The sequence below is a fragment of the Pholcus phalangioides genome, unplaced genomic scaffold (assembly GCF_987345545.1).
Source record: "Pholcus phalangioides strain wild (caught in Gottingen) unplaced genomic scaffold, Ppha-v1.0 ptg000027l_1, whole genome shotgun sequence".
Lineage (NCBI taxonomy): Eukaryota > Metazoa > Arthropoda > Arachnida > Araneae > Pholcidae > Pholcus > Pholcus phalangioides.
The window spans coordinates 10,331,264-10,354,740 of NW_028301617.1; the positions used below are offsets into that span (position 1 = coordinate 10,331,264).

The window sequence follows — 23,477 nt, forward strand, 5'->3', positions numbered from 1 at the left end:
ACTGTCTGCGAAATCAAATAGTGAGGCAACCCCCGTTAAGATTCTCAGTGGAAAAAAGATGTAAAGTACATATCTATTGCAACTTGCAATCTTGATTACTGTTGACAAATGAGGTCTTTCTCACTATCCGAGGTGATGTCACTCCCCGCTGTTACTATGAAGGTTCCGACAGCTGGCTGATGCTAAGATGAATCCAAGAAAGAAAATTCAACTGGCCTTGCGGGAAATCGGACCCACGTCCTCTAACTCGAAGGGTGAGCACTATTAAACTACAAAGAAACGAGTCCTCTTTCCTTAAGCTCGTGCGCGCTGAACCAACACCATCTACAGCAAAAGGCCTTCCGCGCGACGCGTTGACGTCGCTGAAGTCCATTTCACCTGTAGCCAGGGAAGTCTTAAGAATATCATGGGCCCCCGGGCCAAGTGATTTTTCTGAGGCCTTTTCTGGAAAAATCTCGAAAAACTCAACTACTTTTCGTTTTTCTGAGGCCCCTCTGTAGCCATTGGATATAGCCACAGGCCGACGCATACGATATCTTTACCCTTTTTTTTGCGATATATCCAATGACTATATGGTGAAATGGACCTCTTCGAAAACGTTACGAACTTCGCGCGGAGACTTTCTGCTATAGATGGCGTTGGCTGAACGGGGCCGTACATGGACAGCCAGGCCTAACTCAGGCCAAAGCTCACATTGTTGACACTTTCTTTCTTTCTTTCAAACAGAGCACAACTCAGGTCTATCGCCATGTGCAAATTTACTACCTAGTGAGTTGTGCCGGAAGTGTACGTGTGCCTAACAGTCTGAGTGTGTATCTAGTGTTGTGTAAGATTTTTCAGTGCTGTCACCTATATTTCAGAAGTGAAGTGTAATGACTGAATAATTGTACAGTTTAGGCCTGTTGCTCTCTGTGGCAAGTTGGGAACCACAGAAAACCAACTTCAACCGACCACCACTGTTGGGGCTCGAACCCGGGTCTCCGCATGTGAATCCGTCACTATGACCACTCGACGACCACACCGGCACATTGTTGACACTGACACCAGATGGTGACTTATCCGGTGAGTTTGTCATGCATGAGAGCAATCAATTCGACTTGAAAATTTTTTTAAGACCTTAAGTGGATGACTGCCACTTGTTTTTTATTCATCTCCATAATATCTCACGGCACCCCCCTTAGCCGATATCGCGGCACCCTAGGGTGCCGGGACACACCGGTTGGGAAACACTGCGTACACGCTCGCCCCGATGGTACTATGTGGGCTTCAGATTGCTTAAAGAGGACATTTCCTGACCCCCTCAACTGCAGATGTAAAAACTGCAAAATATTTTTTTTTTTCTGAAATTAATTAATAAAACAGTCGAATACCGTTGTAGCGAAAATCTCGTTTTAACAGAGAATTTTCTAATACCCCAGAGTTTACACAGGAACAACGAGGAAACCTGGAATTCCTTTATAACGAAATTTCGTTGTAACGAAGTGATTTCTCCGGTCTCTTCGTTATAACGGGATTCGACTGTATATCTTTCGCGAATAACAAAAAACAACAACGACGAAAAAGAAACAGAAATTTATATAGTGGAGTTGATAGTTTTTAAAATATTCACCAGATGGCAGGCATCAATATTTATGATTCGTCTACTTTTTTTTCCCCTTCTTCCCTACCATCCGGGTTCTTTCCCTCGCGGGAGGGAGAGAGAGAGAGAGAGTGAGTGAGGTGAGGTGAGCTATTCTTGGCAGGGGAGAAAAAAGTGACTCGACCCAAACAACGTAAGTTCTAAAGGAAACGAAACGCACGATCACGATGGCCGCTGATGAAGCAGCTGGATAAACGCTTCGAACGGCTTTTTTTTTTTTTTTTTAATATACGTATATAGTTGTTTATCTTTCATGGATATACCTTTACGTGGAAAAAACATGGATACCCCGAGATGACAGATACCTTGGTAGTATTTACGGACCTCCCCTCAAACGCCATGTGTTCTCCAATGTCCTATTTGCGACTGCGTGGACGTGAGCAAATGAGAGAAACGCTGCGGGAAAAGAGCGCGAATGGATTGTTTTGATGGTACTAAATACAAAGGTAAGGAGACATTGTCAAGTTGTTATTATTATTATTAACATTCATGTTTCCAGGCTTCGAAAACGAAAGGAAGAGTCGAATTTCTTTACGCCGTAATAACTCTCCGAGTTAAAACTCAGCTTTCCATTTAATTCTTGGCCTATCCTCCGTTGCGTGTGCTCACCTTTTAAGAAAAAGCAAACTTACTTTGGAGGCGTTACGGCAGCCGTTCTCAACCGGTGCTCCGCGGCGGCCTTGGGGCTCCTTGTGTGTGCGCACTCTCCAGGTGCTCCGCGGCCGCTCGAGGAAAATAAAGTGAGAACAGTAAAATTAAAAAATACATATATTGTTATTAATGATGAATATAATTATTAAACAAGGGTCCGGGCTTTATTTAAACAATGCCCGGGTTTCATTTATACCCTGATCGATTTATTATCTAAACCAGGGTCCGGGCTTTATTTAAACACTGATCGATTTTATTTTTTAAACAACAGGAAGGGCTGTTTATTCAAAAGCGTCTGGATGCCTTATGTTTTAATATACAGTCGAATCCCGTTATAACGAACGCCAAGAGACCGGAAGAATCACCTCGTTATAACGAAATTTCGTTACGAAGGAATTCCTAGCATCGTTCCTATGTGAACTTATTTGGGGGGGGGGGGGAGATTGGAAAAGTGTTCGTTAAAACGAGATTTTCGCTATAACGGTATTCGTCAAAACGGGATTCGACTGTATATCTTTAGCGTATGGTGTTAACTAGAGATGTGAAGTGAGAATGAGAATACTCTCCTGGATGTGAAAATTGGAGAATAATCGAGAATATTAATTTCCATTTAAATTTTTTTTACTAATTTTGTTTATATTGTGAAATATAGATCAGTTTTCATAGCCTGAAACATTTACAACAAAACAATTTTCGGTATAATCACTCCCCAATGACAACTTTTAGTTCGAGAATATTCTCAGAATATACTCCACGTCATGATGAGAGGTTACAAATACAACGCCACAACAGGCAAATTGCCCAACGAGGTGGCCGACTTAAGAACATCGTGGATCCCCGAGCCATTTTTTGGAGGCCCTACCTACTGCTACACCACACATGCACCCCGCCCACACCCATTATTATAGAAAAGTAGTAATTATTATTCTCAAGTTATTTATCGAGATTATTATAATGCATGTTTATTACATATATTCTTGATAATACTCTCTGGAAAGATTTCGGGAACTGAAGATTCCCATCGAGGAGAATATTCTCTGGAAGAACTATTATTAATAACTTCAGAATAATTCTTATTATTTTCTACAAGAATATTTTCCCCAGTGATTTATGAAAGTAGTCCTTCCAGAGAATATTCTCAAGGATATTATATGTAACTATATTATAAATAACAGGAGAATATTCTCATCAAGAACTTCTATTATAAATAACTTCAGAATATTATTAGTCGTAGCAGAGAATATTCTCTCTCCTCGATGAGAATATTCTCCGAAAGATTATTCTCGAGAATTTTACATCTCTAGTGTTAACTACTCGGAACTACCCCTGAGTGTATTTTCTAATTGCTAGTTCATGTAATGTCAGAAAATTTTACATTATTTGTTGGTGTAATCACCATAGTCGAAGAACATCTGAAATTTCTGTTTTGATTGACGTAAGTGCATATAGACGTAATATTGGTGACATTCAGATATCAAAAACTTAAATCGAATTTTAACTGCAGTAATTAGCATTTTGTGAGCATATCTCTCAAATATTTGTTTATAAAATACGCATATGGTTTCATATTTCTTGGCGTAAGCGCCGCAGTTTCGGGAAAAAACATTCAAAAAACAAGCTTTTCGTTCAGTGTAACTTATGTACATACAGGCTGTCCCAAATTGTTTGCACGGCGGATATCTCAGTAACCGTTGACCTTCGAAACATACTCTCAATTACAGAAAGTTTTCAAGCGACGTGCAGTTACTTAAAATCTCAAAATTTGTTTGAGGATACATGAAAAAAATAAAGAAATTAACTTCTTATACAGTCCCGGTGTGCTCAAAAACCTATTTAGAAAGTTGTTGCCCCGTCCAGGCCTAGGCTGCGGCAACCGGGGCACTACCCCGAAAGTTTAAATTTGTTTTTTAAATTTGTTTTGCCTTTCAAAGTTTAAATAAGCCTTTCAAGACGAGCCCCGAGGAGAAGTCTGGCCCGAGAAGGAAAACTACTGCCCTAGCCCTTTCTTCCCTGATGACAAAAAAAAAAAAAAAAAATTCCACGGTACCAATTGCAATGTTCACTGAGATATTCGAATTCGAAAATCGGAGGAAAGTTGAAAAAAAAAACACAGCTCTAATGCAGAAAAACCATTTACCCGCAAGATTTAAGAATAAGAGTAATATCTAAATATAAAATAGGAGGTGGTTGTTATTGGATTTTACAAGTGGAGCCAAGACTGTTTCATGCATTAATATCTAGAAAGGGATTTCATCAGGGGTGGCGAAGATACAACGTGAAAGAGTACATTAGGCCATTGCAGTGCTTTAGGTGCTGGCGCTTTGGTCATTTGGCGAAGAACTGTAAGGGACGTGACAGATGCAAGCGATGTGGAAAGGAGGGACACATAATGGCGGCATGTTCTGCTGAAATAAACTGTGTGAACTGTGAGGAGCAAAACAAGAAACTAGGAACGAATTGGGATGTTGATCATTTTTGTACAGCTAGCACCTGCAGGACCTTACAAAAAGAGGTAACTAGAATTAAATCTAGTACAAATTATGAAATTTGTTAAGAAATGTTGAACTGAAATGTAAATTGTCCCACTAATGTAGTAAAATAGACTTTTGTAAATTATGTAAATAAAAATTATTGTCTTGTATTGCAGGATACAAAGTTATGTATAACCTGTAAAAGAAATGTAAAAACTCCCAGCTACGAGGTCGAGTGGGAACCTGGGGGGAAGTCGCGTTTTTTGTTAAGTTATGGGTATAAATTTACCTTGAATTTGAGATGGGCCCCAGGTTTTGGGACCTACTCGACTGAGCAGGACGACTTTGTGTCGTCCGGTTATCAGATTATGGCGCATATCCCTTTGGGATAGGTCGCTAAGTTGCTTAGCTTACCCGCATTTAACAGTTCTCCCCCCCCCCCCCCACTTTCGTCTAATTTTCGAATTCGAATATCTCGGTGAATATTGCACTAAGAAAGATAGAATTTTTTTTTTTTTTTGTTGGCATCAGGAGGGACAGGAAAACGACTTTCTAATTGGGTTTTTGAGCACACTACGACTGTATAAAAAGTTAATTTCTTGATTGCTCCATGTATGCGACCCCCTCAAACAAATTTTGAGATTTTAAGTAACTGCACGTCATTTGAAAACTTTTTTGTAATTGAAAGAACGTTTCGAAAGTCAACGGTTACAGAGATATTCGCATGCGCAAATCATATAGGACAGCCTGTATGAGCGCCGTACTTTTCCAGATTAAAATATATCGTAGCTTTCGTGTAATTCTTGGTCATAGATATAATACAACTAGAGCCCGGATTATATGCACTAAAAATGCCAAAATATATACTATCTTTACACGCATCCATATCTTTATGGGTATCTTTTTTTCAGCCACTTCCTTAGGCAATTTGCCTGTTGTGGCTTTTGTGTTTGTATTTAGAAAATCCTAATAAATGTCGAAAATTCTAAAATATGTTCCAAAAATGAGAAAGTATGCGTTACAAAAATCACTATGCAAAAAAAAAAGCAGATATGTGTTTTTGAAATGCATATTCTCTGTTAGTGCATATTCATTTACAAAAAAAATATCCCCACGTATGCATATACTGCATATTCAGCAAATAACTTCTAAATATTTTTTTTATTTAAGCATTTTTAATTCCTAGTTAGTCGTGGCTGTGTTCAGTAACGAAATAGCAGTAAAAAAGAATTTCGGGGGCTATTTCTAAAAGAATTGAACATTTCTGACGCTATCTCTAGAAATAGCGTTACAATGAAACAGTCGATATTTGGGAAAAAAAACAAAAACATTCCCACCCCTACGAGAAAAAAAAAACCGATGTTATGAAAATACGAGCGATATTCATTTGAAAATCTATGAAAAAGTGATTGAGCATCTATATAAACCTTCACAAATACGCACTTATTCTGAAAATTATTTGATTTCATGCATTTATATGCATTTGCATATAATCCAGGCTCTAAATATAACCAATTAATCTTATGTCTATGTTCTCGGCCTATCCGTTACATTGCTTGCGTTTTTTATAACGTAATTTTCGAAGTCGATGTAGTTGGAGTTCTCTAGAAACACAAATGGACAATATCATCATATGATATTCAAATACCAACTAATTGAATTGCAGTTGAACAATTCAGGAAAAGTTCTGGGTGTGTAGCGAGCATTTTCTAACAAAAAATGTGTGTTCACAGAGATGTAAGAATATACCAAGAAATATATTCTCATATTTTGGTCTATCCGTCGCGATTATTAAAAATTTGCATTATTAAAAACTTAATTTCTGATATACGGAGCTCATTTGATTCTTTCAAACAAAAATTAACAATGAACATTGTGTATTCAAATTACATGCAACAAATTAAATTACATTTTAACTACAGTAATATAAGAAATAGTTCTCAGCATTTTCTAAGCAATATTTGTTTATACAGCAGAACCTATCTTTTGCGGACACCGGTGGACAAAAAAAAAATTCATCCGTAAAAGAGGGGTGACCGTTAATTAGGGCTTTGAAAAACATCTATTATACAAAGGAAATTATTATTTGGCCGTAAAAGAGAGGTGTCCGTTAAGAGGAGTTTTATTGTATATATATATATGTTATACTGCCAATGCGGCCGATTCGTGACGGGCCGGCGATACTTGTCCAAGCCTCGATGTGAGACGGCCCGGTACGAGCCAAATCCATCTTTTTAATCACCCACGTGTGATGCATGTCAATATATAGCAGCTATATTGGATTAGCTTCCTGTGACGAGAGAGAAAAAAACTATGAAAATAATTCTATAAACATTATTTTTTCTGCCAAATTTTGGAGGAAAAATATGATTATCGCATCGTGACTGCGTTTTGATGGGTTGGTAGGAGCCAAACGGGGGCATAATTCTCGGGGGAAAAATATGCCAACTTCACGATCATCCCGAATCGTGTTTTTGGTTACCGGACTTTGCCCAGGGATCACCGGCCACTTCGCGAACTGGCCAGCCAATGTTCGAAATTCGAGCATTGGCTGAGTCAATTTTTAACGAAATCGGTCAATTCGAGAAATGGCCGGTCCTGTCGTGAATTAGGCAATTTCTGACTTTGGCAGTAACTAACATAGTTGTATATAAAATACAGGTATATCGTTTCATATTTCTTGGCGTAAGAGCGCCGCATCGAGAAGAAAACATCTAAAAGTTTCTTAACTTGAGCGCCGTACCTTTCCAGGCTAAAGCATTCATGTAATTCTTGGTACAGTAAACCCCAATTTTAACGGACACCCCCCCCCCCCCAGATGTGGTCAGTCCTCTTTTACGGCCAGATAATAATTTCCCTTTGTATGTATAAGAAAAGTAAGGGTCCGTTCAAGTATTAAGTAAGCAAATTTTTAGCCATTTTTGACCCCACCCCCCCCTTGTCAGCAAAATTTCGTCAGCACTGCCCCTTACCTTCTAACACATAATGGCGGGATCAGAAACGTATGGGGGGGGGGGTCGTGTGCCTCCCTTCCCCCAGACGGAAAAAAAATTAACGTAAAACATTTAAAAAAAATTAAAATTTTAAAATAAAATAAATTTATATGAAATTATAGTCGATTTCTATTAATTTATATGCTATTTGAAAGGTAAGAACACAAAATTGCTCTTTAAGAAATTTATTGCGACCCACCCTTTAAGCCATACATGGTAAACCCTTGACCCGCGGATCAAATGTGACCCTGAAGGTTATGTGATGTGACTTGCCTCCTCAAACCCAATTTTGTAAAAATGAACTAAGCGGCAAATTTACAGATCTCTTAAATGACCCGTGGCACATTCAAAGATCACTGAAGTAGACCCGTGGCACATTCAAAGATCACTGAAGTAGACCCGTGGCACATTCAAAGATCACTGAAGTAGACCGGTGACGCATTCAAAGATCACTGAAGTAGACCGGTGACGCATTCAAAGATCACTTAAGTAACCCACGACGCAGTTCCAGAACACTTAGACGATCCGTGGCACATTCAGAGATCCCTTGAGTGACATGTGGCACAATTTTAAAGCACTTAAGCGGCCCTTGGTGCGGTTCTATATCACTCAAGTTACCCGAGGAACATTCCCAGATTACTTAAGTGATCCCCGGCATAATTACGGATAACTTGAGTGATGCGTTGCACATTTCCAGAGCACTTGAAGGATCCGTGAAACATTTAGTGATCACTAAAGTGGCTCTGCAGGGGACTTATCATTAGGGAGAATGTTAGTTCAGGTGCCCACAAACTAGCGAAAGATTTTTCTCGTTTTTGGCGCACCGAGTAAGATGCCATAAAGAATATTTCATATTTTCATAAAGGGTGGTTGATGACGTAAGCATCATCCAAACACCCCCCCCCCTACCCTTGTCAGCAAATCGTAAACCCCCTCCCCTCCCCCATCGATGCTGACGTAATATTTTAATGACCCCTAAGCAATTCAAACCCCTGATTAACTGTCACCGCTCTTTCACGGTTGAATTTTTTCGTCCCTTCGGTGTACGTAAAACGGAGGTTTTGCTGTATATCCATCCATCACGGTGTTTACGTTTTCGAGAACAGAATTTTAACAGAAATAAGCGATTTCAAATGAACGTGACATTTTTCAAATATCAACAAGTTGAATTGCTTATCAACTTAATTTTTCGGACTTATTTCTTGAGTATTTAGAAAACATTTTTAATATTACTTACAGAATCAATTTTTTGCAACACTTTTTAGCAATTTTATGAAAATGTCAACCATTATCCACTCTCAACTACTTAATGCATCATAAAAATTATGACTTATTTGCTTTTATATTCCTTTTTCAATGTTCTTTGCTTTTTTTTTTTTTCCAATAGTTCAATACGTTTCTTGTCCACGTGTTTCCCCCCTTCAGTTAGCGAACTTGTGTAATATATACAGGGTGCATAGGGTAACTTGGCGTATGGCAGTGTTTCTCACCCGCCGGACCGCGGCGCAGTACCGTGCCCTAACACTAGTCACACCGGTCCGTGAGTGTGTGATTCGCAGTTTCATTTTTTTTTCCCCATTAATTTCTCGTTGTGTGTATGGCCGGGCCTTTCACTTACGTAAAAGAGATTTACCGGGCCGCGGGCTTCAAGAAGTTGAGAACCACTGGCGCATGGCATTTTACTGGTGCACCGTTGATTCTAGAGGCATACCTCCAGTCAGAAAAAAATATCCAAATAATGTACTGAGATATGTCATTCATGTTGCTAGGGGATTGTACAGTCGAACCTCGTTAATGAGACACTCTTGGGAGAGCAAAAATATGACTTAGTAAGCGGAGTGACTTGTTAAAGGAGTAAGCCATAGTTGTGTCAGTTCCTGCCTGAGGACAATTGGGACTTCCAAAAAGTGACCCGGTAAGCGGAGTGACGTGTTAACCGGGTGACGCACTAACGAGGTTTGACTGTATAGATATTAAAATTAAAAAAAAACATTTTTTACGCCCCCTTCTGAATTCCAGTTAGGGGTCATTCAAGTATTACGTCAGCTTCGGGGGGGGGGGGGTTCGGATTTGCTTAGTGACTTTTGATGATAAGGGGAGAGGGAGGGGTGGTTTGAAGTTTGCTTATGTCATCAACCACCCTTTTTGAAGATATGAAATATTCTAAGCTGCTGACAAGGGGAGGAGGGGGTCAGTGTTTTGCTGACTTTTGCTGACAAGCCGGGGGGGGGGGGGGTAAAAAATGGCTAAAAATCTGCTTACGTAATACTTGAATGGCCCCTTAGAAAGTTGTTGCCTTGTCTCTTTTGATGCCAATGAAAAAGAAATCCCCTTTTCTGAGTGCAATATTTACTGAGATATTCGAAAAACGCTGGGAAGTTGAGAAAAAACAGCGTTGAATGCGGGCGAACCGTTGAAAAAAGGCATTTATAATTTATGGAATGAAGAAAAATAACTAAAAGCTAAGGTACAACATAAAACTATGTAGATGAAAAATTTGTTACACTTAATCCGTCTACTGTTTTAATTATTAACTGTTATTATATATTAACTGCATTATCGTTAAATTGATTTCAAGCTCAAAATAAAATGTTAGTGGACCCTCAGGATTAGGTCAATTCCAGGGCCACCAGTACCAGCCCGTAGAGAAAATGATTGATCTGTGGGGCTTCTTGGAGTTGTGAATAATTCTCGTTTATTTGTAATAATCAGCATCATTTTTATAGTTGAAACATAGTTACCTTATTCTATTGTTGTAAAAAAAAAATGTATATGGATTTTTTCCTTCATGTTACCACATATGCGGGACTCCTTCAAGCGCGGGCCCGGTGTGATCGCATATGTCGCACACCCCTGAGGGTGACTCTAGTCAGTTTAATTCAGTGTTTCCCAAAGTGGGCAATATCGCCCCCTAACGAACGATGGAATGGTTCAGGGGGGCGATAGAAGCTACGGATTTAACATAGGACCCTATGGGTTCACTTGAGTTGGCGGGAGCGGTAGAAGCTACGGATTTAACATAGGACCCTATGGGTTCGCTTGAGTTAAGGGAGGGGGCGATAAGAGAAAAAAATTCTGAAGAAGGGGCAATGGAATGAGAAGTTTGGGAAACTATGGTTTAATCGGATACCACATATGTATGCAAAAATGAATAGCCATGGTTGTTTGCAGTGCATTTATGGTGTATAAAACTAAATCAAAACAACGTAAGCCCCAAAGCCCTGTTTGCTCCTATCCCGCCCCCTGTGTGTGATGTCCTCTTGGGGACAGTCATCGGTCAGCAATACATATACAATGCAGTCCAATGCCTTAGCGAGATATATTACGTGAAGCATCTGGAGAAAAACAAATTTTAAATTTTCCTCTGCTTTCCTAACGTGGGCTGCGTTCATCTGAAACAAAATAATTTACGTCTAACACCAGCCGGTCAAAGCATGTAATGTTAATGCGTGGCAATACCAAGTTCCCCATCTGTTAGACCACTTATTCGCGTTTAAATCGGGGCTCGAAGTGCGGGAGGGCTTTTGGTGATAAAATTAGTGCTGAGAGTTGGAAAATTAAAAAAAAAAAGATTCTTTTGAATTTCTCAATGCTCTCAAAATATCCAAGATTATGGTCTCTGAAACTCACTAATAAACTTGAAACTATGTTAAAATAGGCATTTATGGCAGGAAAATTCCAAAAAATGTATTTTTACCAAAACGTTTGAAAATAGACAAAAAAAAGGGCATTTATATGTTGTCTGAACTTCCGGGCTCTAATTATAACCATTCAACAAATACTGTTGGCTGAGAAATCTGGGCTTCCTTGCAGAATTATATTTCTTTTGAATATGTAAGCGATGCCAAGATAAACGGTAATTGCAAATTTAATTCAGAAAAAAATAACAGCGTATTCAAACGAAAGACATCTTAGTAAATAAGGAATTTTCAAAAGCGCTCATGAATATTTGAATAGTGTTAGTATAGCTGGAATCGCAATGAAAAATCCTATTGGTAGATTAATCGGTATTATGCATGCATGGCCGAGCATGATATGCGACCGTTTCTCGTACGCCCTATTTATATTTTTTTTTTTACAAGTCCCTGTGTTAAATGCAGATTATAAGAATTTTTTTAGCCTTATTGTGTTGATATTTTTATGGAAGTTATGGCGAAATCATTTTCTTTCTTTTTTTTCTAGAACATTCACCTAGAATTGGATCATTGTACGTACGTACGTACTTTACACGGAGATCACTTTGATCGAATTTTGAATGTATCGAGACATTACGTGGATTACACGTTATTTCTTCTCTGGATTCTAACATACCTCATCAAGTAAATTACAGCATTCAAGTTTCTGGAGTAATTTAAATGACATCGTCCATGTGATCGATCTAAAACTCCTAACCTCATTGGGTGCACCAAACTCCATCATCTTTTGTTTAATTTTATCAGTGTTTTCCTTTTTTTCTCTCTCTCTATTTTTCTTTGGGCGTCGAAGCATTACAGCTCCTTCAAAGCAATACAGCAAAGTTTCTTCAAAGCAATACAGCACTGTTTCTTCCCTCAAAGAAGCTTCCATAGGGCCAAGAAGTTTTCCGCTTTTTTGGTAGGTCCATCCGAGAAGTAATTTAGCTTCTATAGCAGCTAATACGTCTCACCAAGAAGTTATCCGGTCCTTTCAAGTTCCTCAGAAGCCCCGTTCACATGTGCAAGATTGGGGGATCGCTTTGGTGATAATTACCGGCATGACAACTTTTTTCCCCTCGTAGGGAGAAAAAAAGGTGGGAGAGAAGCTCATCAAAAAAAGTCCATCGTTCTTGGGGTGGATTGGTGGTCAACACAGACCTTCTCTCCCATAATCCTTTGCGCCGTGAAAACTACTATAAGCTCCTTCGTCAGCCATCTTGAATCAAGCACTTCCGTTTAACCCACGTAACCAGTGACGACTTCCGAAAAGAAGAGGGGGGGGATTATCGGCATAAACTAAACGTCATGTGAATGGTTCGTAGCGGAAATCCCCGTTACCGGGAACTTCCCGGGATGTTTTATTGCACATGTGAACGGGGCTAGAGAGGATATTTAGCCAATCCTAGGGCTTTTAAAAAGCGGTACAGCTTCTACACGTCCCTCCAAGAATTTATCAGACTTTTCTGCGTCAGAAAAATTGAGATTTTCTATGCCAAAAGAAGTAATTCAGCTTTTATATACTTATACAAAGTACTGTGAAACCTCACTTCAACAGTACTCGATAAATCCTTCTACAACGATATCTTACAGTTTGTAAACGCTGTATCTGTAGTAGGATGTTGCCTCTCGATGTAACGATAATCCCTCTACAAAGATATTTTTCTTGATCCGCAGATTATCGTTCTATCGAGATTTCATTATAATAAACTATATGGCTTTTTTTTAAGTGCATCCAAAAAGTATAATTTAGCTTCTATGCATCCAACCAACTTTTTACGTCTTTAGAAGTTATTCAGTCTTCGTAGAGGAGTAATGCGGCTTTTACAACCGACGGAGAAGAAATTAAGCTCTTATATAGGCCGAAACTTTATAGGCCTACGGCTTGACAAATCTCAGGTGGTTTTTTTTTTTAAATTTACGTCAACGTCACTAAAGAGGATTCTGAAGTCCCGAAAAATTATTTAAAAAAAACGAAAATTATTTTGGGCTGTATGTTTCTCATGAAAATAAACTGACCATAGGCGTACGCAGAATTTTCTTGGGGGGGTGGGGTGTTTCAGATATTTTTTTCCCTTCTGGGGGGGGGGATTTACGTTTTTCCATAATAACACTATAATCTCGGCTCAAGGGGATTAGAACCCCCCCCCCCCCTTGCGTACGCCAGTGTCCTTGACTCCCAAGAACAATTTTGTTCTTCCTAAACTTTTTCCAATTTGTGAAACCCTGATCTAAGCCTCTAAGAAGTACTTTAGCTTTTGTACGTCCCTGCAAGAAATTATTCAGCTTCTATATATATATATACCTGCCTTTTAAATAATTCAAACTCTGCACTGCTTAAAAGAGTAATTAATCCCGGTGGGTGAAATATGACCCCTTAAGCAGAAAAGTTTGTGCACTCGTGTTCTAACATAGATCACTTACGAATTCCCTCCATTCGCCCCCCTTTTTTTTGAAGTTATTGACACTAGTTTTTCCTAACATGGAAAAATTTGTCTGCTCTTAGTTAAATTTTGGGTTCCGGATCTGACCTTAAAAAATGTCCATCACGTCTAGTTTTGTCGTTATAAGTGATTTTAATTTTTAAAAATCTTTCAAAATTTACATATTTAGGCTATACGTGTGAAATGGTATTAGATAATCAAATTTCTATTTTTTTGCCATCTGAAACTTGTGGAATGGCAACACTGATTGCAATTATATTCTCCGGGTTTTTTTTTATTTTTTGTAATTGAAAGCGAAACACTGGCTGTTTATGTGCAACACTGTAGCCAAAAAAAAAAAATCTAAGTCAATGTCGCAGATGCATTAATGCTCTCCAAATAAGTTTTGCAGCCACCATTCCTCAATAACTTGGTGCTGATCAGCAGGGCCGCAACTAGATACTTTGTCATCCGGGGCAAGCCGGCATTCCCCCCCCCCCCTGTAATGTAGAAGAAGCAGTTAAAGGGTGAATTCAACGCCCGCCCTCATCAGGTACAGCGCCCGGAGCATCAGACCCGCCTGCTGATCAGAGGCGTTCACAGTGAGGGGGAAGGGGGCTGTTTTTTCGAAAGCCTCGTTTACCCTAAACCTTAGGATCCTTCTCAAGTAGATCCTGCGTACGCCCCTGGGACTGATGGAAAACATTATGAAGGCCGTGGACAAATCTGGCCCAGGTTTCTCTCGCAACTGAAAGAAAACTTTTCCGAAATTAAATGTGACGGAACACTAAAAGAAGTATTTGTAGGTCCTCAAATGAAAGAAACTATCGAGTGATTTTGTTTTGAGATGGAACTCGTTGCGTGGCAATCATTTATATTTTCAATGAAGGGGTTTTCTCCTCCCTCTCACCCTTGGGACGCATTTTTAGTTGACTCCAAAAATCCATTTTGATTGTTTTCCCTGATAACTTCGAGTAGTAAGTGATGAACAAGGAGTAAAGTTCCACCAAGACATTCAAACTACGTATAGAGGAGGAAGGTGGGACCCTTCAATGGCGAGTGATTACTGCGATACATAAGAGGAAGAAATGAATTTTCCTGTACAGTCGAATCCCGTTATAACGAACCCCAAGAGACCAGCGAAGTCATTTCGTTATAAAGGAATTCCAGATTTTTACAATTATCTGGGGGATCAAAAAAGTTTTCGTTGAAACGAGATTTTCGCTCGTATTCGTTAAAACGGGATTCGACTGTATTTTCGTAAAATACGAGAAAAATGCATATACAAATTTCGTTTTATGTGTACATGCATGTGCACTCTATGGATATTGTATGTATGTGTATGAAGAAAAAAAAATGTTTTTTTGCTATTTAATATGTAACAATGTATGAATATAATAAATAACTATCGTATAAAATGAATGTATTGTTATTTGGAATGTGCGAATCACCTCTATTTTCAAGATGAAGTTTTTCATTGTGAATGTGTGTATCAAAAAAAAATCATGCACATGGGGAAAAACTGAACTCATATTTGAAAATTCAAGCACCCCCAAAATTAGTCTAGAAGAACTTATTTCACTCAAAGTTAAAAAAAATTTTCACCAGTGTGTAATAGTTTTTATTCTCTTCCAGGTTATATAAGGAAATTTCAAGTTATGAAACCGTATTGGGTCATCTAATTCCAAAGGAATCCTACGGGGCCAAATGGGCAAACATGTCAATAGAGCGGTAAAATGCATCCTTATAGTGTGTTTGTCGGTGATCTGCGTTCCAAAGGTGAGTTGATGGTTTCATTGAATTTCAGTTTCATACACAGCGGTGTCTTACAGCCTGTTTTTATTGTGCATAGTTAGGAGTGCGTCGACCTCGTAGTAGTTGGTGAGCGACCACGTTGAATTTTTGTGGTTAATTAGACCGGAACCTGTCCATATGGAGCTGATTCCAAATAACCGCCAACGCCTAGAAGGGCGGCAGTGAGAGAGCTATAAATTCGTGTATATACCTCTTCAGTGAGTGATTTATCCCATGACTTATGTATGATGAGCTGTGAACCATGTCTTTCTTAGTCAAATTCGGTGCCAAGATCTCTGACTTAATAATTTAGTGCCCAAAAGAGGTACAAAATTATTAAAGATTGAAATACATTTTCGGCCCTGCAACTCGTTGAGACAGTTCTGGCGAAGTTGGCGACTTTTGTTGGTCATTCTGCTGACTACTGTAGGACAATCGAATCACGTGATAACGCACGTAGTCACATGAAAGACACACGAGGCAACAATCATGCATGGAGACTTTGCTGATCACTTACTTGATGCAGTCTCGTCATGACCAAGCGGCACCTTAACACGTTGTTGACGGTCAAAAATGTCTTATGACGGAGGTGCACTACCTCCGGCCCGCAAAAAGTGTTTTGGTAGAAAAATATCGTATTCAATATTCACATTCTGGTAGAATCAGCAAATTCCAACGTACGTCACATAAATTCCTGGGCGGACCATAAAAATATGGGAAATCAATATCCATACGAGACATTGCCAACTACCGTCAAAGGTAAGCGAAGTTGCAAATTATAGCGAAAAAATTGTCGAAAACAAGTGAAATTTCCAATTATAATATAATTAAAACAGTGTCAAAGGCAAGTAAAGTTGTCAATTGCAAGCAAACAATTTACAAAATTATGTTTGAGGCGGAGATGTAGTCTTCGTCCTCAAACCTTATTTTGCAAAAATGTATTTGGTGGCACCGGAACCTGAGGCCATTTGATCCCCACCAATAAATATCGTAAGGACCTCCCCCCCCCCCCCCCCCAAATAACTCCTGTAAAAACACCGCAATGCACCTTCCCTCTCCTGCGTACGTGCTTGAGTTCCGTATATACGGGACGACCAACAATTCCCCCCCCCCTCAATTTTTCTTCACGTCGGCGCCTCCTCTGACCTCTACAGACCACTTGGTTGGCTGCGGCACGTTTACAGATAACTCAAGTGCAGTATATTTAGAGATCATTAAAGTGACCTGCGACACAGTTCCAGGGCACTCGTGCGACCCGCTGCATATTTCAAGAGCAGGTTTAAGCAGGCCCGCGAAACGTTTTCAAATCAGTGAAGTGTCCCCATACTTTCTTTTAATTGTTGAGCACCCTTGACACAGGTGTTCCTCTCTTTATAATAGGCACGTACTGGTGCTGTTGACTAGGCGTACCTCATTTTAAAGATGTCAACATACTAACTAACATGGAGTGGATGAAACTGAACTGGAATTTATCATCTTAGGATTGAATCGGGGCATTACATCTTCTTTGATGGGGAGGGGAGGTGCACGTAATTGTGTGTGAAGAAAGCCATTTCGATACCGAGACCATCATTTTTTAGTTCATTCTGAGAAATAAACTAGATCAAACTTTTCTTAAATAGAATAATTTTCTCTGTAAGAATCGACTTTTTTTTTAACATTTAAGCAAACTAGGTTACGCTAATAAACCTACTTTCTGAATACAACACATCGACGGCCTTCCATTATTGTATTCAACGGGAAAAGAGTAAGATAAATAAATCAAATCTTATCACTTTTTTAGAAGTTTAAAGTCAAGGCCGTTTCGTTGGATTATTTGATAACGTCAAGAGTCTCATGATAATACTTTCACTATTCTATTCATTTCCCCAAAAAGTGGAAAACTGGGGCTTTGGGAGCCCAAAAAAAGGGCCCTTTTTTTTTTAAAATCATAATCTGATGTACTTGAATGAGATATCCGTCGCCCATCCTGGATTCGTCTGAAATTATCTTCGATGGGAATTGGGGGTCAAGTATGAGATCATTTCCGGCTAGAATTTCGCAGAAAATTATTACTTGGTATTCGTCATAACCGATTTAGTAAATAGGGGAAGACACACACACACGTTTTGGTGCGAAACCACAGAAATATGCGTGTTGACCAATGAAACAAGAAATCTGATGATGATGACGTTTGGAATCTGGGTCGATCTGATGTACAGTTGAACTCGGTTGCAACGTCATTAATTGACGGTTCCCGTCAAGAGAAAAATATTTACGAACCTTGTTTATAACGTCAAATGAAAACGCAACCACCTCGGATACATTTTTCGTCATTCCGTATTTATCATACGGTGATAGTACGACACTTATATATATTCGGAAGATTTCGAAATTTCGCTGCTCTTAACACATTTTTCATTTGAAATAAGCCCCTTTTCAACAAAGCTTCCTTAATTCATAACTCAGAATCCGGGGGGGATGAAGATAATTTTTCGCAATTTATGGATTTATGTTATGATAATTATAACTATAAATATATATATCAATGTGCCTCATGAAAATGAGATCTGGTCAAATTTTCGATAGTATGTAATTAGATAGCAGGTATTTCTAGCCGGGGGGGGGGGGTTGGGTGTCCAGAAAATCACTTTGTCTGGAGGCCTGTGATGCTGTTAAGACGCCAGTGCCCCATTCAATTTTTTTCCCGTCCGTGAAATGCATTTTAAATTACTGCGGATTGCTGTAGCACCTTATTTCTCGCCAAGAGTTATTTATAAGGAATAATTAGCGATTCGGCTGACTATTGGAAACATTTTTAACGAGAATTGGCGATGATTGGCGTATTTATGATGCCCATTTCACGTGTTTTCCCTGATTAAATAGGATCACACTAACGTATAATAAAACAATTTCATGACCACTATTTTGGTTGCAACTGGTTATATTTCCATACTAGAAAACGTCGATTGTGGTTGAAACGACACCTCGGTTATAACGGCAAAATTTCGCGGACTCTTCGGTGTCGTTATAACCGAGTTTGACTGTACTTGAGAAACATCCTGTGCCGACTTGGATTCGTCTGAAAGAATCTTCGATGGGAAGTGGGGGTCAAGTATGAGATCATTTCCTTCTGGAATTTCGCAGAAAATTATTACTTGGGATTAATATCAATAACCGATTTAGTAACTGAGGGGGAGAGAGAGAAAAACACTCTTTGGTGCGAAACCACAGAAGTATGTGTGTGTGTTGGCCAATGGAACAACGATGTTGTTTGGAATCTGGGTCGATATGGTTATTTTGATCATGCCTTGGTTCACGGAAGTTTCGCTGTTGCTCAATATTTCTGAAGTATTTCAAATGTCAGTTCCCGAGATAAAAATCTGTATCCTAAATGTGTCTGAAATGATCCGAATGCCATCTGTCGCCGGGACATCCCGTTATGCGTTCTGTGGCAACACTCTGCAACCGAAATATCCCGCTATCGTACAGTAACATACGACCGTGTAACTCAAGGGTTTTCAACCTTTCGGACATTGCGGGCCGAATTCGAACTTCCCGCGAAGCACGTGGGCCACCGCACCAAGTCAGATAGAATCCATATTCACGAGGACTTGAGGTTTGGCGTCTAAACGGATTCACCAAACACGGCCTCCGAGTAAAATGTAAGGGGCCCCAGATAATTGAATATATTTATTCATTCTCAAATCACACACATTTTTTTTCCATTTACTTTTAGATTATTTTTTTTTTCAATTATTCTGAAATTATTTTTTTCAATTATTCTGAAATTATTATTTTAATTATTTTGGATTTTTTTTTCAGTTCTCAAATTAGTTTTTTAAAATTATTTTGAAATTATATTTTTTGAAATAACTTATAATAATTCAATAATTTTTCTAAAAAAAATTATTTTTTCAATCATTTTGAAATTGTTATTTAAAAATTATTTTGAAAATATTATTTTTCAATTATTTTAAAATTATTTCCCTGGTGATGTATCATTATTATTGTATATTAATTACTTTATCATTATTACATCAGGAAATTATTTTCTGGTGCCCTGGTTATGTATCAGATACATGGCGTAAATGGTAATGAAAATACGGGTGTCACATCAATTTTTTGTTCTTCACTTAGGCCGGTATTACACCATAAAAGTTTGATAAAATCTCTTTTATAAAACTCAAAAAATTCAACCAATAAAGCGCATAGGTTAGATTCGAGCAAATGCAACCGATAATCTTATTGGTGGAATTTTTCAAGTTTTATAAAATTACTTTTATCAAACTTTTATAGTGTAATACCGGCCTTAGTCTTTCAATGTTTTCTAGCAATTTTTCGGTGGGCCACGGCGAAAAGCTCAGTGGGCCACGCGTTGAAGAACCCTGGTGTAACCAAATGTACCACTGCCTAACTGTAACATCCCACCCACTCTGCCTCCAAAGTATTACTTTGTCATGGGGGGTTAGGGGAGGTGTGGTTCTGGGCCATAATCCCGACAGGTCAAAATTAATTTCTTTAAAATTGTATTTAATGAAACAAGATGATGAACTGATGACATATTTTAAGAATTTAATTTTTAACGTACAGGCCGCAAAATTTCCCGCTTTCTGTCGCGCGGTTTCCGTTTCGGGACTGAAAGCGGAAAGTGCGGCTTTTACAGTGAAAATTAGATTTTTGAAATCGGTCGTAAATTCTGCGCCGCATCGTCCTGTTGTCCGTTAAATACATAATTTTATATAAATTGGTTCTGACATGTTGGGATTATGAACTGAACCGCGCGTTTGTCATGCTCACACTCTGCAATTAACACCTCTCGCCGACGTACTGGTGTGCTGTGGCATCCCATTCTGCTACATGAAGATCCCTTCTGAGACGTACTATGACGCCTGATTCTCTGCGATCAAAACAAACTCATTGTGGGCTATTGCCCTCTTGGGCCCCCCACCCTCCGCCTCTGTATCCAAGTCACTCTTTTGGGTGCTCGCATGCTTACTGACATGATCCCTCGCTATCTAGGCCGCTCTTGGTCATTCGCGTGTTGCACGGAATCCGAAAATTTCGCGAAACGTTTCGTTTCCCTGCACATTTTGCCTGTCCTGACTGTATAAGTGACCAAGTGAGTGACTATGGTTGAATGAATGGCCAATGATCAAGTGAGTGATTGATCATGAGTGATCAGGTGAGTGACCGTGTTTCCGTTATAGCGACAAAATATCGCGGTTTCAGTATTAAAAAAATTATATGTATTCACATTTTTGCAGCGTACTCATAAAATTTATACAAGAGGCGAAATGTCGAAGCGTAAATGTCCCATTCACGCGGTCACTCACTTGGTCATTCATATGATCACACACACTTTGCCACACTTTCACACGGTCAGGGCAGGCGAAATGTCGGAGGCGAAGTTTCCATGAACCTGCTTGCGCACCGTTTCAGTCACTCGCATGCTTGCAAACTCTTTAAGTCACTCGTTTGGTCATTCGTTGGCCCGGTCCCCGCTCCTGACCTAGGCAGACTCATGGTTTTACCGCCTGTGGGCTACTCAAACTTTGCTGCCCTCCCCCCCCCCCTTCTTCATCCCCCATTCTATTAATTTTCTTGACCAATCATTTCTCGAATTTTCCGCCCGCTAAGCCTCCCCTTCCCCGTAAATGCGCCTCTGGATGCAGTTTGGAGCTGATTCACCACACGAAGAGATCCCAATCTACATCAGTGTTGGACATGTAGGGCCAATGGCGACAGGAATTCTTCTATGGACCAGATACGCGTGGTAGGTTAGATCAGGTAAAACATCTGAGGTTTCTTTTTCTTTTTGGAATCGTCGAGCCATACATAGATTTCGGCCTAGTCAAGAACTAGTCGTGGTGGGACAAACATGAACCAGACACTCGGGGGGGGGGGGGTTATGGCACCCCTAAGCAAGTCAATGGATGACATGGATGTCGCTCAACCAGACCACGGACTGATATCATCGTCTCCATCCGTAATAACGAGGCACCATCATCACATTATACCAGTTTCGTCTCTCCCTCTTGTTTTTTTGGCTGCTAATATCTTACCATGAATTTCAATTGCTTCTCAAGGCCCTTCTTCTCTCTTGCCTCTTCTTTCTTCCCACTTTTCCCCCCCAGCGAATAAGTTATGTAGGCCTTAAAACTAGTTGCCTACCTTCGTTGTAAACGAGAGAACAGGTTTTCTTGTAAACGAGGAAATCCCCGTGTCACCATCTTTTTTTTTTATTATTATTGAAGACGAGAGAGAAAAGAGAGTGAACTGTTTTTCATTGTCCACGTCGAAGGGCTCATTAATCCACGTGCTGATTAAGACGCGTGTGGCGCGCGCGCGACTCGACACGGCGCGGCGCAGCACGCTCTTTTTTCAGTCGCCAACGATTGGGAATGTGCCGCGGATACTGTGTCGGTCGTTTAAGTATTACGTCAGCAGGTTTTTAAGCCGTTTTTGACCCCTCTGCCCCTCCCTCGTCAGCAAAACCCTAACACCCCCTCTTGTCAGCAGGGGCGTAGCCAGAAATTTCGTTCGGGGGGGGAGGGGGCTAAAGTGATAGAACAATAGATTTATATCTTTTTATATATATTTTTGAAATATATGACAACCATATTTTTATGGGCATCTTTTTATCAGTCACCTCTTTGGGCATTTTGTCTGTTGTGACGTTGTATTTGTATTTGGCCATCTTTATCCCTTTTTTCGCTCATTTTTTCACATTTCGGGGGGGAGGGCAGACCCCCAAGGCGCCCCCCCCCCCCCCGCTACGCCCTTGCTTGTTAGCAAAATTTCGTTTCAGCACTTCACCCTACCTGTTAACGCATACTGGGATCAGCATAGGTGTACGCGAAGGGGGGTTTTGGGGGTTCTAACCCCCCCCCAAGCCGAGATTATAGTGTTATTTAGCAGGAAAAACGTAACCCCCCCCCCTGAGAAAATTCTGCTTACGCCTATGGGAATCAGACGTACTCGGGGGGGACCCCCGATTTGCCCCCCCCCCCCCCCGATGATAAAAAAAAAATTTCATGCAAAAAATATTTTAAAAATTAAAATTTCGGAAGAAAATACCTTTATATCTGTTATTACAATCAATTCCTGTTCATTTCAATTGCGACTCGCCCTCTAAGTCAAGCGTGTTCAACCCGTTGGTCTCGAGCACCACGGTGCTCGATGCTCTTGTCCAATTTCGTGCTCGCGAGCACTTGATCAACGTTCCAATCAAACACCTTGGAGGAATTGCATTCAAGGATTTTGAAATCATTGCCATTTCATGCATTCAGTATGTTAAACTTGCCGTAAGGGTGCTCTTCTTTTTGATGATGGATACAGACAGTGCTCGCGACTGGGAAAACGTTTAAGACCTCTGCTCTAAGCCATGTATGCTAAACCCATAGGCCACGGACAAAATTTGGCCCTCGGGATTATATCTGATGCGTTCCGCCACCTCAAACCCAATTTTGTAAAAATGAACCAAGCGACACATTTACAGATCTCTTAAGTGACCCGTGGCACAGTTCCAGATCATTCAAATAGGTCCGTGGCACATTTTCAGATCACTAAAGTGGCCCACGGCACACTTAAGCGGTCTGTGGCACATTTAGAGATCCCTTATGTGGCATGTGGTACAGTTTTGGAGCACTTGAGCGGCCCGCAGTGCAGTTCTACATCACTCAAGTTACCCGCGGGGCGTTCCCGGATTACTTGAGTGATCCGTGGCATAATTACGGATCAATTGAGTGATGCGTTGCACATTTCCAGAGCTCTTAAGCTGGCCGAAACACATTTACAGATCACTTGAAGGATCTGCGGCGGGACATTTGGAGATCATTTAAGTGGTTCTATAG

At 39.9% G+C, this 23,477-nt stretch overlaps 1 protein-coding gene across 1 annotated transcript in view; it reads left to right on the forward strand.

Moving 5' to 3' along the window:
- The first annotated feature begins 1,719 nt into the window (after window positions 1–1,719).
- LOC149068383 (tyrosine-protein phosphatase 10D-like) overlaps window positions 1,720–23,477 on the forward strand; it is an 80,633-nt gene continuing 58,875 nt past the window's right edge. Inside the window, exons 1-2 of the mRNA XM_089251873.1 lie at window positions 1,720–2,085; window positions 15,484–15,627. Of these exons, the coding sequence (XP_089107999.1) occupies window positions 15,556–15,627 (72 nt within the window). The 5' untranslated portion in view covers window positions 1,720–2,085; window positions 15,484–15,555. The remainder of the gene's footprint in view (window positions 2,086–15,483; window positions 15,628–23,477) is intronic.